Genomic DNA, 16739 nt, shown 5'->3' with positions numbered 1-16739 from the left:
AAATTCCATTTACACTTTAGTGAGCAAGGGGCTGTGCTTCATGTCAAAGCCACATAACCACTGTAATTGCAGAGTAAAATTCATGGGTGTATGTAGATAACTGAATCAGTGGCATATATCATGCTTTAAGATAGATTTTGCCACAAAGTCACATCTCCATGAAGAAAATCTGTATAAATTTGGAGAAAAATCTCTACACTCAGTGTTGGTTGAGTACGGAAAAGATATGTCAATGATGGGTTGTGTCATTAGCTGTCCATCATGTCAAACAATACATATGACCTCTAACCTGCACATGTAATGAATAAAACTCAAACTTGTGATGTCTAATCTGAAGAGGGGTCTAATATATTTTACTGATGAGGAACTTACTTTCATTGCTCCTGTGCTCTTCAACTGTTCAGTTAAGTGGGTGAAGCAAGAGTAAGAATATTATAAATGCAATAAAATATTTCATTTAAATAAATGTGTACCTCAAATTTAAGTAAACATTTAACCAGCAATTTGATGTTTAAGGCTTTCGTTAACCTGGAAATCTACACAGATGAAAAAACAGTCATTTATTGCATGAAAAATATTTCATATTTTATTAAAAATTGTTGCTTTTGATTTTATTAAAATAAAATTAAACCAATCTTCGTCACTGGATTGTTTTCAATCACAAACTCTCAACTGAGAATTAGAAAATTTTGCTTTATTGACCCCTAGTCACTGAATTTCACTGTGTGTTGGGCGTTATGATAGATGCCTTACCTACATTTTTGCACTTAATTCACAACTCCATGTGAATACTATTGTGTTCATTTTAAAGAAGAGCAAACAGAAGTTCAGAGAGCTTAGGAAACAAGCCTAAGTCTGCACAGCAGGTGAGACAGCTACATTTGAATAGAGCTTATATTCTTTCCATGTTCTGTTGACGACCTCTCCTTTTTCTCCTCTCAATTTTAATACCGATACACATAAAGGAAAACTGAAAAGGTGCGATGATTCTGGAGCTAGCCTTTCCCAGCAGCCAGTACAGAGAACAGAAACCTCCAGTATTCCCCTCTCTCTATAACTGCTGAAGCCGACTTTGTGAAGAGTAATAAAGCCATCTCCAACTCATATCGCTATCCTGCCCATGGCACCGAAGCCCCAGGGAAAGTGTGTCTGGGGCAGAGCAATTATTTTTATTTATTTTCTCATTTTTGTTTCTTGTCTGGATCCTATAAAAATATCATTACTAATTTTTCCAATGTGATTTTGTTCAGTATTGGTGGTAGTTTAGTTCCTAAGTCATGTGCTACTCTTGAGACCCCATGGACTACAGCCCACCAGGCTCCTCTGTCCATGGGATTTTCCAGGCAAGAATACTGGAGTAGGTTGCCAATTTCCTTCTCCAAGGGATCTTCCTGACCCAGGGATTGAATCTGGGTCTCGTGCACTGCAGGCAGATTCTTTACCAACTGAGCTACCAGGGAATTCCTGTTAAGTATTAGATGCTGCTTAAAAATGAAATAGCCATTGCTTTGTTAATACTGTCAGAACATTTTGGGGAAGTGTGTAAGAAATGCATGTAATAGCTGAATTATGCACTTAGATCAGTTATGGGAAGAAACAGACCCAGGTGTACATAGATGTTTTACACCCTTTCATACCCCTCTCATTTGCTTCAGTGAAGCATCCAGGATTCCTTGAGAGAGAGATCCTTCTTTGTACTGAGAGTAGATCTGGATTTTATGATACAAGCAATTTGTAGAGAGGGTCTCTTTAAGAAAAGGAGCATAAAGCTACAGACATACAATTAGGGGCAAGTGATAAGAAGAGGCCCCTGAAAGTTGATGGGCTTTGAAGTTTAAGCTTCACTAGCTTAAATTAATTATGATAAATTTATTTCTGACTCCACTTAATGTCATATATTACAACCATTGTGTTGTTTAGTCACTAAGTCACACTCAACTCTTTTGTGACCCAGTGGACTGTAGCCTGCCAGGCTCCTATGTTTATGGGATTTCCCAGGTAAGAATACTGGCCATTTCCTTCTCCAGGAACTCTTTCCAACCCAGGGATCAAACCCATGTCTCCTGTACTGGCAGGTGGATTCTTTACGACTGAGCCACCACAGAGGTTCATATATTATAATTATTGTTGTTCAGCCACCACGTTGTGTCCAACTTTTCATGACCCCATGGGCTGCAGCATGCCAGGCCTCCCTGTCCCTTACCATCTCCTGGAGTTTGCCCAAGTTCATGTCCATTGCATTGGTGGTGTCATCCAACCATCTCATCCTCTGTCACCCTCTTCTCCTTCTGCCTTCAACCTCTCCCAGCATTAGGGTTTTTTCCCAATGTGTTGGCTCTTTGCATCAGGTGGCCAAAATATTGGTGCTTCAGCTTCAGCATCAATTCTTCCAATGAGTATTCAAAGTTGATTTCCCTTAATGTTGACTGGTTTGATCTCCTTGCTATCCAAGGGACTCTCACGAGTCATCTTCAGCACCACAGTTCAAAAACATCAATTCTTTGGCACTCTGCCTTCTTTACAGTCCAGTTCTTACAATCATACATGACTACTGGAAAGATGACAGCCTTGACTATATGGATCTCTGTTGGCAAAGTGATGTCTTTGCTTTTTAACACACTCTCTAGGTTTGTCATAGCTTTCCTAACAAGAGGCAACTGTCTTCTAATTTTATGGCTGCAGTCACCATCCTCAGTGATTTTAGGACCCCAGAAGAGGAAATCTGTCACTGCTTCACCTTTTCTCCTTCTATTTGCCATGAAGTGATGGGGCCAGATGCCATGATCTTAGTTCTTTAATATTTAGTTTTAAGCACAGCTTTTCCACTCTCCTCTTTCACCCTCATCAAGAGGTTCTTTAAGTCCTCTTTGCTTTCTGCCATTAGAGTGGGTATTCATTGGAAGGATTGATGCTGAGGCTGAAGCTCCAGTATTTTGGCCACCTCATGCAAAGAGTTGACTCAATGGAAAAGACTCTGATGCTGGGAGGGATTGGGGGCAGGAGGAGAAGGGGACAACAGAGGATGAGATGGCTGGATGGCATCACCGACTCCATGCACATGAGTCTGGGTGAACTCCAGGAGTTGGTGATGGACAGGGAGCCTGGCATGCTGCTATTCATGGGGCTGCAAAGAGTTGGACATGACTGAGCGACTGAATTGAACTGAACTGACTACATATCTGAGGTTGTTGATATTTCTCTTCACAATCTTGATTCCAGCTTGTAACCCGTTCAGATTGTATATGTAATAGGCAACCTACTGCCAATTAGTTTTTTCTCCTTCACAACCAATGAACATTCCTTGAGAGTCAGGTCTATATCTCAAAATTCTCTTAGCACCTTGGAAAGTTCCTTTTACAAAGCAGCTCTGTGTATACAAACCTGCAGTTCATTTGCTATTGTATAGATTACAGAAACTATAAAGAAGAAACTTTCAGATACAGTATATTTGACATTTTATAATAGTGAGTTAGTTTAAGCTCCTTTTCTTTAGGGTATAGGAATTTAACATTCCTCTTGTCAACTCTTAGCCTTGCACGTGAGAAGATATTTTCTGGGATTTCCGGGAAAGCAAAGTTTCTTTTGTCTTTCACATGAGGAACTTGGTGAGATGCTTTCTTTGGACAGTTGGATATGAGTCTGGAACTGTCATGGTCATTTTGCTCCTAAAAGGGGATTTCCTGGAGCTACTGGAGGCCATCCAGCAAAGCGTGAGTACGAAGCCCACAGAGGGGAAGGCAGAGCAGAACGGAGCAAAGAGCTCGGTGCTTGGTGGCATTATTTGCATCACTGGAGGAAAAAAAGCTTGACTGAAAACCAAACTTTCCTCCTCTGAATTTTTCAGTTGTGAGAACCAATAATGTTGATTTACTGCTCAAGCCAACTGCTTAAGCTGGCCTATCTGAAACATTCATCAGAAGTCCTGACACAACTAGTATTTATGAAACCAATGCAATGCAGAGGTATAAAGATAGAAAAGAAATTATCTGTGACTTTTTAAAGGACTGTACATTTCTTAATGTCTTAACTTTTATGCAGCAAAGAAGTAAAAATTAGTTGAGTCTCTAAATGTTTAGTAAAACAAATTCTACAATTTATTCACTGATAGGAATTATGACTTGGGTCCTAAATTTTGTGTAGGAAAAACTTTTGTTATTGGAGAGCTTTTAGAATGTTTCTGGTTAATACTACTGTTCAAATATTCCAAATATTCCTTGAATTCCTGAAGATTAACAGACTTTTCATTAAAAATTTCATTCATAGTACTGGTTATAACTACAAGAATTTCATGCGCTTCTCAATGGTAATCTCTTCACTGTAATAATATTGCATCATTAGAAGTTTTTCTTTCCAGTTATATTATACTTCAAATATCATTTTCCCATTAGGCATATAATATGATATATTTTCATACACTAAAATCTTATTTATTAATGATTTTTATACAGGATGGTTTTCAGTTTCTAGCCCATTTGTAAGAAGTTCCTATTAAGAAATTCAATTAAGCATGGGAAAGAATGTAAGAATAATTTATTAACAGATCAAGGTTTTAATTTGCTACCATTTTCCTATCATGTTATTTTGACAGAATGTAAAGAACAAATTGCTAAAGAATGGAACATAGTAGAATTTGAAGAAAAAGTGATCTATCTTTTAAGAATCATGGGTTCAAAACTTCACAATATGAAGGACTCTATGTTTGCAAAAGCAGTCAGTGTTCATGTCGCCTAATTTGTTTAGGCTGTCTGTTTACCTTTTATTTATCTAACACTAAATAAAATTAGGAGAGCACATGTGGGTCACAAAAGGAAAAGTTCTAGAAAAAGGCATACAGGTTAAATAGATCATCTTTAAAAACTTGAAGAATGTTTACATATTCTAGTTACTTTAGAAATTGTGATTTTCTCATTTAACTTATCTTTTCTACAAGAATAAACTAAAAATCTATAATTACCAGCAAATATTTTACCATATGCCTTATCTCATCCATATTAATCAAGATGAAGGCTATATTTTCTTTGGTTGGGATAATGTTTCAAGAACCTTTGAGTCCAAATGTCTTAGTATACTTGAGCTTGCATTTTTCAGTCTGTTCCAGCCCATACTATACCTACTGCCATAATGCTGGATTCCCAGATTTCTGGTAACTGTCTGAGTCTTCCTCTCAGCTCTGGACTGGAGTCTCTCCAAGATGGCTAAGATACGTCTTTACTGACTCCTGTACACTCCTTCACCTAGGACAGGGCTTAACATACATACAGTAAGCGTGTGTGGTGTTTGTTGAATTAATGACTGAAAGAATGGACATGCAAATGGAGGAAAGAGAGGAACTTTGGTCTGTAAGCCTCCTTTCATCATAATATCCCAGTTGATTTTAAAAAAAAAGGGTTTTCTTCCCTTTGCTAAAAATAATCTAAAATACCTATAGTAGTAGTTAACTCATAAGGTTATAACACTATGTAACATGCTACATGACTATCTGAATGATAAAATCATTTTCTGTAAAATTAAATAAGAATGAACTATATTAGATAGGGAACTACATGAGAGGAATTCTCATGTAAGATGCTATATGAGAATCTACACTATACATTTTACTGTGTGTGTACATATATATACACACACATAGTGTCTAATACATAATGACTATTGAATTAATGTTAAATAAAACACATGTTAGTAAGATTTTGTTAAAGAACTAATTTAACAGTTTTCACCTCCACATTTATAAGTTAGTTTGGTCTTGTTTTACATCTAAAGATTATACCTCAATATTAGAAATTCATGTCAAAAATGCATACCATTCAAACATCCTAATTCCAATAAGGATGTAACAGTGTATATTTATCATCCTTATTTGAAACTTGAAAGATAACTCAAAGTTATATCAATGATTTACTATATTATATTTATACCCCAGGTGCTCTCAGTATTTTCACACTTATCAATTCAACAACAACCCTATTATTACTGCCTCATTATACAAGTGAGGAAACTGAGGAAAAGAGAAGTGAAATAGTTGTCTAAAGCCTCAAAGCCAGGAAGTGGCAGAATTAGTATCTGCCAGGCAGTCTAGCTACAGAGTTCTTGTTCCTAACCTCTATTTACTGCCTCTCATGTATTTTCCTATAAAATACAGTACATTCTTATTTAATTTTACAGAAAATGATTTTATCATTCAGATAATCAATAATCAGATTTGCTTCTGAAGGGCAGGTTTTATGAATTCTGCCTGAGTCTGAATACTTATTTGCACACAGTAAATGATTAAAGATTTTTGTTCAGTGCAATCACAATGGAAAAATTATTACATCTGTAGCCATATTGAAATTCAATTGCTAGCACTTTTCTACCAGCTATGTGACTCTCAATAAGATGCTGACTAACTGATCCCTTAGGTCCCTGGAGTACCTATAACAGCACAGCTAAAATCAGCAATGAGCTAGCAAGTTTGATAGGCAATCCCATAAAATATAATAACTAGAGAGTGAAGGGCAGATAACATGGAAAAATTAGTACACAGCCTTCAGCCACAGGCTAAGAAACATTCCATATGTAATAATAGCTCATATTCATGAAGTGCTTCTATGATCCAAGTACTATGTTACATTCTTTAAATGCACATGTCATTTGACCTTCACAACTGTATGAAGTAGGACTTATTCTCATATTACAAATGGCGATACGGAGGCAAAGAGAATGGCTTCAGCTCCCACAACTGTAAGCAGTGACATAGAGAACTTCAACTTATGTGGATCTAATTTTCAAAGGCAAGAAAAAAAGGCAAGAGAAGGTGTGCTCAGTTAAAAACTGCAAGATTAAACTTAAATTGGTTATATTGCTCACTTTCCTGCCTTGCAGGGCTTATACTACACTTTTTCATGAGCTCCTTAATCCTCTCCCTGCCAAAACCAAAAGTATACACATATGCACATACGCCTTTCATGCTGCTGTGGAATACTAAACTAGACAACTAAGGAAGACAGAAAATCCAGAGTGGATGAGCTGAGGCTTAAAATGGCTAAACTATCTAAACTTTATGGCCTGGCTCTGACATTAGCTGAGGCTAGAGAGAAGCTTTTGGGGCTGAGTACCTAGTTCTTCACTGAATTTCAAAGAGTTTCATATCCCACATTAAGTTTCGTCTCAGCAAATGAGGTGAACGAACCAAAAATTGGCTTTTTATTCTTATCATCCATTATGTATTTTTTCTTGCTATTTTTGGGACAAATCTCTCTTTTATCTTAACAGATCCTGAATAAATTATTGTGTCCTACTTTCTTTTTCCTTATAAAGCTACTCTCCAATGTATGTATGTACTACAGTTAAGATAACATGTCTTATCATCTAAGAAATATATCACATAAATTATTGGCCATATTTTGTACTAATTTGAAGTCTCTGGCCTGAACCATTAAAACCTAGAATATCAGAACAACCTCTGCTTACATATGCTATTTCTCAAATAGCCATTTCATTTTGTCTATACTAGTACTAATTTAACTTCTTATAGCTTAACTCCTATGCTAAGGATTGATGACATTTAGATGCTGAGTACAATAAGAGGAGATATTCAACTTTACCTTTCTTACAACACTAATTGAACATACATACTCTGGTAGAAATGTTTTTAGAATATAGCCTTACGAAGAAAATTGACTTCTATGTATTTAAAAGTTACCTTTGATAGATCCCTGAAGTTTCCCGGAAGAGTCAAATCCAGCTCTTCTGATTCATAGTTTGTTAATACCCATGGAAACACGGGGTATTGGTTCAGATCATTGTATGTCCGTCCTAGTAAAGAAAGAGAGACATGAAAATCTGTATACACTAACTGCTTAGGAAAGTGTTGACCGTCTTTATAATCAATGAGGCAACTATTGCATTGCAGAAGAAAAGTAACTCTTTTGTTTATTGAACTATGTCTTTATTTAATCAAAAGCACTTATAACGACGTGTTTCAAGTGAATTCACTCAATAATAATTAATTTAGAAGTAACTAACGAGAATTACTTTTTTGTAAGATAACTTGAAGTGATTGCTAGCTATCCGTCATAATCCATCTCTCTTCTTCCTAGGCTAGACCATGTTTCTTAGGCTCCCTTATGAGTGGCTATGGCTATGGGGCTTAAGTTCTAATCAACAGAATGTGACACAATTGATATCAGCACCTCCAGGCTTGGTTCACTGCAACTTGGCTCTTGGATGCTCCATGTTCCATCTCTTTCCAGCTGTAAATGATGAAGATGCTACTGTCACCTCGGAAGCAGAGCCTTGTAGGCCAAGTTCCCTGAAAGTGATCGTGGAGGAGGTCACCAGCTGGCCTGCCGATTTGCAGATCATGTGATGGTATTCTATTATACCGAGTATATCTCTAAAAATTCTATTGCCAGCACACTGAATACTACATTGTGCTTCTCTTGACAATCAAAGTAGAGAATTTTCAAGTTAATGAAAGTGCACTGAAGTCAGTATGGAAAAGCAATGGGGCAGATGTCAAGCACGTTTTTTTTCACTTCCTTAAGCTCACAAATTTTCTTTTCCTATTATGTTGTTTCAGTTTAGCAAGAGAGCTGCTGAATGCTAGCTGGATATTTTTTCCTGTTTGTTTTTTAGTTTTAGACATAATAATTTTTCGGGGGTAGGATACTGAAGCCTGTGGGGCTGTGGAAAACTTAGGGAGAGCACAGCACAGGCTCACCCTGATAAACTGATGCTGAAATTACAAATGATCAGATGAAATTAAGAGAAACATGAGTAAGGAAACAGGGTACAAAGACAACTTTTGTTGGACAAGATTGTTTCTTATAAAAATATGATATGAATTGAACATACGACTTTCTAGATTTCCATTCAAACCCATAAAAAACATCCATTTCCCTGATATTAGTGATAAGGATTTCATCTTGTACACCTTGTTGCACACACCATATTAGTAAAACAGTAGCATAGATATACATACATTTTCTTATCTATCTTCGAGAACTGACATGAAATGATACCTACTCTTGTAGCAATTGGTCATTGATTGTGAAATAGAAAAAAAAACACATAATCTGAGGAAGAACTAAATCTGTTAACAATTATAAGCATGAAATCAAATTAATTAATTCACTGAGTAAACATTTTATTGGGTGATTGTTTTATCTGTTCTTATGCGAATCTCTGCATCTTACAACAAAAATACCTATTGTTTTAAATGCATAAATTAATGTAGGTGTTTATCATATATAAAGGCAATTGAAAGAAGGCAGAATGTCACTCCTACTTTGCATTTCCTGAAACGAGATGAGAGTAACGTTGGGACTTCCTCTTTGTTCTCTGCCATAGCACTGTTGCAGATGTATTACAGCTAATATTTGTCTGCTCTCCACTAGTCCTGTAAACTCCAAAATGTAGGGTCTGAACTTTAAAATAAAAAGCAAAACTCTGTGTGTTGAATATTCTGTTTGTCTGATGGATATCTGTTGAAGGAATGAATATATATGTGATAAAAATGGGATAAAGTGAGCTAGATTTTAAAAGATGAACAAACATAAGCCAAATAAAGAATGGAAACTGCAGGATGAGGACTGTGTAAAGGCACAGAAGTGCACAAGAGAGAGAATGGCCTCGTGAGCATGCATGTTAAACCACCAGAAGGGCATACTGGCAGCCAATGAATGTGCTTACTTCATATTTGCAACTCTACTGTGATGAATAACAGTGATGAGAGTAAACAAGAATTTGGAACCTTTTAATTAAAGTTTTTCTTTAGCAGAATATGGAGACATTCTTCTAAAGCAGTCACTTTAAGATACACAGTGTGAAATTCTAAAATTTAATATTATTACTGAGAGTTCACGTTCATGTTAACCTAGGACCCCTGATGACTCCCAGGGGTGTTTTCTACGGTTCTACATACACAGGGCATCTAGCCTGGCTGGGCAGAGCTATCTCTAGGGTTCTAAGTAGTTCCCTGGCATATTTAGTGCTCTGCCATTCTTTCAGTTACCATTCTCCTTAAAAATCTATAGATTTTAATGAAAGCGAGGTCTTCCAATATATGTGTATTTTCCGAGATTAATTTGATGTTATTTATGTAACATATTACTTATATAAATAAATGAACAGCTGAAAGTTATAATATTTTTTAAAAATTTCTGATGACATTTCATAAGAAGGAAAAACTGTCAAAATAAAATAAATAAAATGCCATTTACATTAACTCAGTACTTAAATGTATTGTTTAAGCACAAACAGCATAAAAATAGAGACCATACTTGAAGACACTGGCTTTTTCTAGAAATGATTTTCTAATAAAAGACATAATGCTATTTTTAGAAAAAAATTTTTGAAAAGAAAGTATACTCTTTACCACACACACACAAATTGATGGCTGCCAACAGTCACAACTCACCATACTTAACCTGTCCTGCATTTTTTGTAATTCACTTTTAATAATCTTTGGAAGATTCTTTAAAAATAAATGCTTAGAAAACTTTGGTAAGTTTTAAATTACTAAAGCCATTTTAAATCTAATAAATACAATAAACAATATAAATAGCTGTTCTGACAATTATATTAAAATCTTTTTATATAAAAATCTCCACATAAAAGCTTTGCAACATAGACAGTAAATATATATTCTTGATTTTAATTAAAAACTCATGTATTTAAAACCCTCATGGATGAAGTTGGTACTCTGGTATTTTCCATTTATAAGTTTTAGCCACAAATTAGCATTATTATTTTTAATTATTTTACTAAACATCTTTGTGAAATGGAACAAAACAACAACAACTGCTGTTTACAAAATTAACCATAAAAGTGAAATATTTTCAAAGTAATACCTGTTAGGTTCTGGTAAATATAGGTATTTATGAATTTTTTTGGATAATTGGAATTTAGTAAATAACCTTGTGCTGTAATTGGTAGGGTTCCTTTCTTTTCCCAGTAGTAATAAGTGAAAAGCTTTTTTTTTTTTTTTTTTACTAACCATGCTTATAAAGACTTATCTTGGAAGACGAATATTAAATATCATAAGCTTATGATACTAATCTACTCAAACAATAAAAGTGAAGCGCAGTAAATGAGATCTCAGAAACACTAGATACATTTCTTCACTTAAAAAAAAAACTTTTAATTAAACCATCCAATTTAATGTTTTTATATGGCACTTTAGTTTTGAAGGTAAAGTGATCTAGAGACAGCTGACAAAGAAATTATAACTGCAATTCCTTGGTGAAAATGTTAATGACAGCAAAATATTGTTTAATTAGATGATTGCAGCATCTGGATTAACACTCTTTAAGAGCGATGTTCCTGTGCTTGTCTGCTTCTTCACACTTTACAGACATTTTGTCATCTCTAGGTCATTAGGAAAGAATTTTTAATGATTTTTCTAGAAGCAAGCAGTTCAAGTTACATCTAATTAGATGACAATAATAAGCCTAACACATGCAGTAGCTAAATATATACATAATTAACCAGGGAGGGCTTGTACATCACAGAGTAAAAAAGTGGAAAATGCTAAACAGGAGAAAAAGGTTGGGGTTGAGGAAGTTGTGCTGAATTCATTAGCTGATCATATAAAAAAAAACTCAGAAAGCTTTTTAAGAAACCTTCCAAACCTAACGGGATCATTCACATGAAGCTATGTTAGCAGTTATTCTACTTTTTTTTCAATGCCAGATTTTAACTCCTTGTTCATAGTCTTATCTAATAAAGTACAAAATGAAGCACAGGCTGTATCTTTTGAAGCACAATAAAGAGAACTTAGGTCAACTCTGGAAGTTAGAGGTTGAACTCACATTTTTAGTCAAACTCTAAGCATCACTGAAACTCTTCCAAAACTTAATGTTCTTTCATTTCAGTTGCTCAGTCGTGTCCGACTTATTGCAACCCCATGAATCTCAGTACACCAGGCCTCCCTGTCCATCACCAACTCCTGGAGTCCACCCAAACCCATGTCCATCGAGTAGGTGATGCCATCCAACCATCTCATCCTCGGTCATCCCTTTATCCTCCTGCCCTCAATCTTTCCCAGCATCAGGGTTTTTTCAAATAAGTCAGCTCTTCACATCAGATGGCCAAAGGATTGGAGTTTCAGCTTCAGCATCAGTCCTACAAATAAATACCCAGGACTGATCTCTAGGATGGACTGGCTGATCTCCTTGCAGTCCAAGGAACTCTCAAGAGTCTTCTCCAACACCACAGTTTAAAAGCATCAATTCTTCGGTGCTCAGCTTTCTTTATAGTCCAACTCTCACATCCATACATGACCGCTAGAAAAACCATAGCCTTGACTAGACGGACTTTTGTTGGCAAAGTAATGTCTCTGCTTTTGAATATGCTATCTAGGTTGGTCATAACTTTCCTTCCAAGGAGTAAGCGTCTTTTAATTTCATGGCTGCAGTCACCATCTGCAGTGATCTTGGGGCCCAGAAAAATCAAGTCAGCCACTGTTTCCACTCTTCCCCCATCTATTTCCCATGAAGTGATGGGACTGGATGCCATGATCTTCATTTTCTGAATGCTGAGCTTTAAGCCAACTTTTTCACTCTCCTCTTTCACTTTCATCAAGAGGCTCTTTAGTTCTTCTTCACTTTCTGCCATAAGGGTGGTGTCATTTGCATATCCGAGGTCATTGATATTTCTCCCAGCAATCTTGATTCCAGCTTGTGCTTCTTCCAGCCCAGCATTTCTTATGATGTACTCTGAGTATAAGTTAGATAAGCAGGGTGACAATATACAGCCTTGACGTACTCCTTTTCCTATTTGGAACCAGTCTGTTGTTCCATGTTCAGTTCTAACTGTTGCTTCCTGACCTGCATACGGGTTTCTCAAGAGCCAGGTCAGGTGGTCTGGTATTCCCATCTCTTTCAGAATTTTCCACAGTTTCTTGTGATCCACACAGTCAAAGGCTTTGGCATAGTCAATAAAGCAGAAATAGATGTTTTTCTGGAACTCTCTTGCTTTTCCCATGATCCAGCGGATGTTGGCAATTTGATCTCTGGTTCCTCTGCCTTTTCTAAAACCAGCTTGAACATCTGGAAGTTCACGGTTCATGTATTGCTGAAGCCTGGCTTGGAGAATTTTGAGCATTACTTTACTAGCGTGTGAGGTGAGTGCAATTGTTCGGTAGTTTGAGCGTTCTTTGGCATTGCCTTTCTTTGGGATTGGGATGAAAACTGACCTTTTCCAGTCCTGTGGCCACTGCTGAGTTTTCCAAATTTGCTGGCATATTGAGTGTAGCACTTTCATAGCATCATCTTTCAGGATTTGAAATAGCTCAACTGGTATTTCATCACCTCCACTAGCTTTGTTCTTTAAAAATTAATTTCTTTAAATTTCTTTGAAAATTAATGTTCTTTAAATATTAAAAAAAACCCTGTTGTTTCAAAATAGTTAAATTTTAGAACAGTTCTATGCTAGACTTTCATGTAGTTTTAAAGATTATGCTTTCAAATACTATTTAATGAGATGGGAAGAATAGAATGTAAACCTTTAGGTGTAGCAGATTCCTAAAGATTACCACACACAGACAAATCACCAAAATCTTAAATATGATATTTATGGCTAGACTTAGGACTGATAAAATTTTTAAATTATTTAAATTAAATGTTAAAAAATTTTAAATTGTTTATTATTAAATTTTAAAATTATATTTTAAATTATAATTTTCTATATTTCCATTTTTCTATAGTGTGTTTGTTAAATTTATAAATATAACAAAATAAAGGCCATGAAAACATTTGCAGGCCTTTAGGTGACTTTTCAAAACAGTATGTTTTTTGAATATTTGATAAGCTTCTTTTACTATGTGAAGTATTTTTACAAAATGCACATATATAAACTATTTATATGCAATTGTATATATATATATATATACACATATGTCACATGAGGGTCTAACAATCTACATACTGTATTAATACTAGGACACTGCTTCTGTCTGCTTTAGTCTTATCTTTAAAAGAATCTATGAAGGAGAAAAGACAAATTGTCCAAGTATGAGAGACCTCAAGAAACGGACAGCAAGAAATGAGTCATAAAATGTAATTCACATTTCATGTTAACGTTATGGAGATAAATGGTAAATCTGAGATTATAGGAGAATTACTAGAATATTTCTTACAGAACATGTGGATTTATTAAGTCACATTGACCCATAATTTAAAAAACTTGAAGCCAGAAAGAGTTGTTTCATCTTCTCACTCGGTTTCTATTCTGTAACTCTTCTGTCTGATCCAGGAAATTAAAGAATCCCTCATCCAGCGATTCTAGTGCATTCACATAATAGATTATAAAATCATGCAAACACAGAGTATGAACATTAAATCAGCTCAATTTGATGAGAGTTTATAGAGCAAAACTTTGACTTCATAATCTTATTGGAAAGAAGTGATACAGACATAAAATGTTAAGGGCACATTACCTGTAAGTGCCAACATTCATAGGACAGATAGTGCCATTGAAGGTGTGAATGCTATAGGAGATTAAGACAATTATTGTAAGGTATATTGTAAGAATATAGGTGTAACATGGCGGTTCTCTAAATGTGGACACTGGAGCAGTGGCATCAGGATCACCTGGGGACTTATTAGAAATACAAACTTTTAAGCCCCACCCTAAACCTACTGAATCAAAACCTGTGTTTCAGCAAGCCCTCCAGGTGATTCTGAGAACCACTCCATCCTGGATGTGGGGCTGGTGACTGTGTGGCTCCTGTCGTGTCGTGGCTGGCGGCATTCCCCGGGAGTCATTATCATCAGAAGAAAGCCCTCTCACCCAAGGTTCTATGTCCTTCCCAGGAGTCTCCATCCACTGACTGCTAACTGTAGGTAACAAAGGCCTGGCCACCTTGCCTCAGAGCAAGACATCTCTGAAAGGTATCCCAGCTTCTGGTTTCCTGTGGGACCTGCTGAGGCCTTTCCTGCAGTTACTCTGGGGCTCAAGTTCTCCTGCTCTGTTCTACTTTCCTCACTCCCCTACAGACACTGATCCCAAGGATACTCTCCAATAAACTTCCTGCACATTTCTGTCTCAGGGTTTGTTTCTCTGGATCTGAGACCCAACTGAACACGAACCAGGGTCTACATTAGAGATAATAATTCAAGGCCCAGATCTATTGCTAGCATATCCCTATGGACAAAAGTCATGATGGTAAATAAACGTCAGAAGTTCTTTTGATGAAATACGAATTAAAAGTGATGGACAGGGAGGCCTGGCGTGCTGTGATTCGTGGGGTCGCAAAGAGTCGGACACAACTGAGCAACTGAACTGAACTGAAGAATCATTAATTTTTTTTCAGTCTTAAAAGTAGCTACGGATTAAGGCTGATGAGGTAAAAATTGCACAGCACCATGAATATCCTGAGACGGTGTGGTACAGAAGTTGAATGATGCTCTACAGCTAAACCATCTATATTAGAATCCCGACTTCACTAATTAGTTCTGTGACATGGGCAAGTTATTTACTTCTCTGTACCTCATCTCCTCATTGGTGAAATGGGGTTAAGGACCAGGGCTATTGTTAGGATTAAATGAGTAAATACATCTAAAACACTTAGAACCACTTAGTGGAAACACTAAGGAAAACACTTAATGGAAAACACTTAGAAGGAAACAGTGTTTGCAACATTATAAATGTCTCAATAAACATGAACTTTTACCATTTTTTTCTGAATACTGCTTTTAATATTAAAGAAGTGTTTAAAAAAGAAATAATAAGACTTAACAAAGAAATAATAAAAATATTTTTCCTGAATCTTGATATTAAGAGTAATTAAAGAAATGTTTAAAGAAGACTATGATAAAATATAAGCCAACCATTTGTTGCCTTTGGGTTACCCAGGAAATTAAATATAATGTGCCAGTAAGAACACTGATAAATAAAGTTTCAGTCAATTGACTTAAGTATTTATTGAACAATAACTATATCCCTAAAACTGCGCAATGAAACAACATGATTATTTAGCAGAACTGTGTTAGTAAAAGTGGTCCTGGTCAGTTTAACATCTTTATAGTTCCCTTTATTCTAGGATACTTTAGACTCCTGCCTTTAAAGAACTGTGAAAAGTGTTCCATTAAGAAGAGATGATGTACACCCGTGGTGGATTCATGTCAATGTATGGCAAAACCAATACAGTATGTAAAGTAAAATAAAGTAAAAATAAAAATTAAAAAAAATTAAAAAAAAGAAGAGATGAATGGATATCTATGATATTCTTCACAATTCAGGAAAATAGGTAATTCTAGCTGCTTCCTAATCAAGTACTCAATAGTGGCTTTGGTGAAGCTTCTTTATAAAAGCATCACCCAACTCTTTAATGCTGGTTCAGTTCAGTTCAGTCCAGTCACGTCCAACTCTTTGTGACCCCATGGACTGCAGCATGCCAGGCCTCCCTGTCCATCACCAAATCCTGGAGCTTGCTCAAACTTATGTCCATCGAGTCAGTGATGCCATCCAACCATCTCATCCTCTGTTGTCCCTTTCTCCTGCCTTCAATCTTTCCCAGCATCAGGGTCTTTTCCAAGAAGTCAGTTCTTCGCATCAGATGGCGAAAGTATTGGAGTTTCAGCTTCAGCATCTGTCCTTTCAGGACTGATGAATATTCAGGACTGATTTCCTTTAGGATTTGATCCTTTAGGTTTGATCTCCTTGCAGTCCAAAGGACTATCAAGAGTCTTCTCCAACACCACAGTTCAAAAGCATCAGTTCTTCGGCTTAACTAATGCTGGTGCTCAATATAAACT

At 36.1% G+C, this 16739-nt stretch overlaps 1 protein-coding gene across 8 annotated transcripts in view; it reads right to left on the bottom strand.

Moving 5' to 3' along the window:
• NBEA (neurobeachin) overlaps nucleotides 1-16739 on the bottom strand; it is a 667995-nt gene that overhangs the window by 101913 nt on the left and 549343 nt on the right. For all 8 annotated transcript variants that reach the window (XM_018056646.1, XM_018056648.1, XM_018056650.1 and 5 more), the window contains one exon: nucleotides 7682-7794. In XM_018056646.1, coding sequence (XP_017912135.1) covers nucleotides 7682-7794 — 113 coding nt within the window. The remainder of the gene's footprint in view (nucleotides 1-7681; nucleotides 7795-16739) is intronic.

Source organism: Capra hircus, chromosome 12 (assembly GCF_001704415.2).
Source record: "Capra hircus breed San Clemente chromosome 12, ASM170441v1, whole genome shotgun sequence".
NCBI classification, from domain to species: Eukaryota; Metazoa; Chordata; class Mammalia; order Artiodactyla; family Bovidae; genus Capra; species Capra hircus.
Note: the sequence above shows the minus strand (reverse complement) of the source record. Positions and strands in the feature narration are given on the sequence as shown.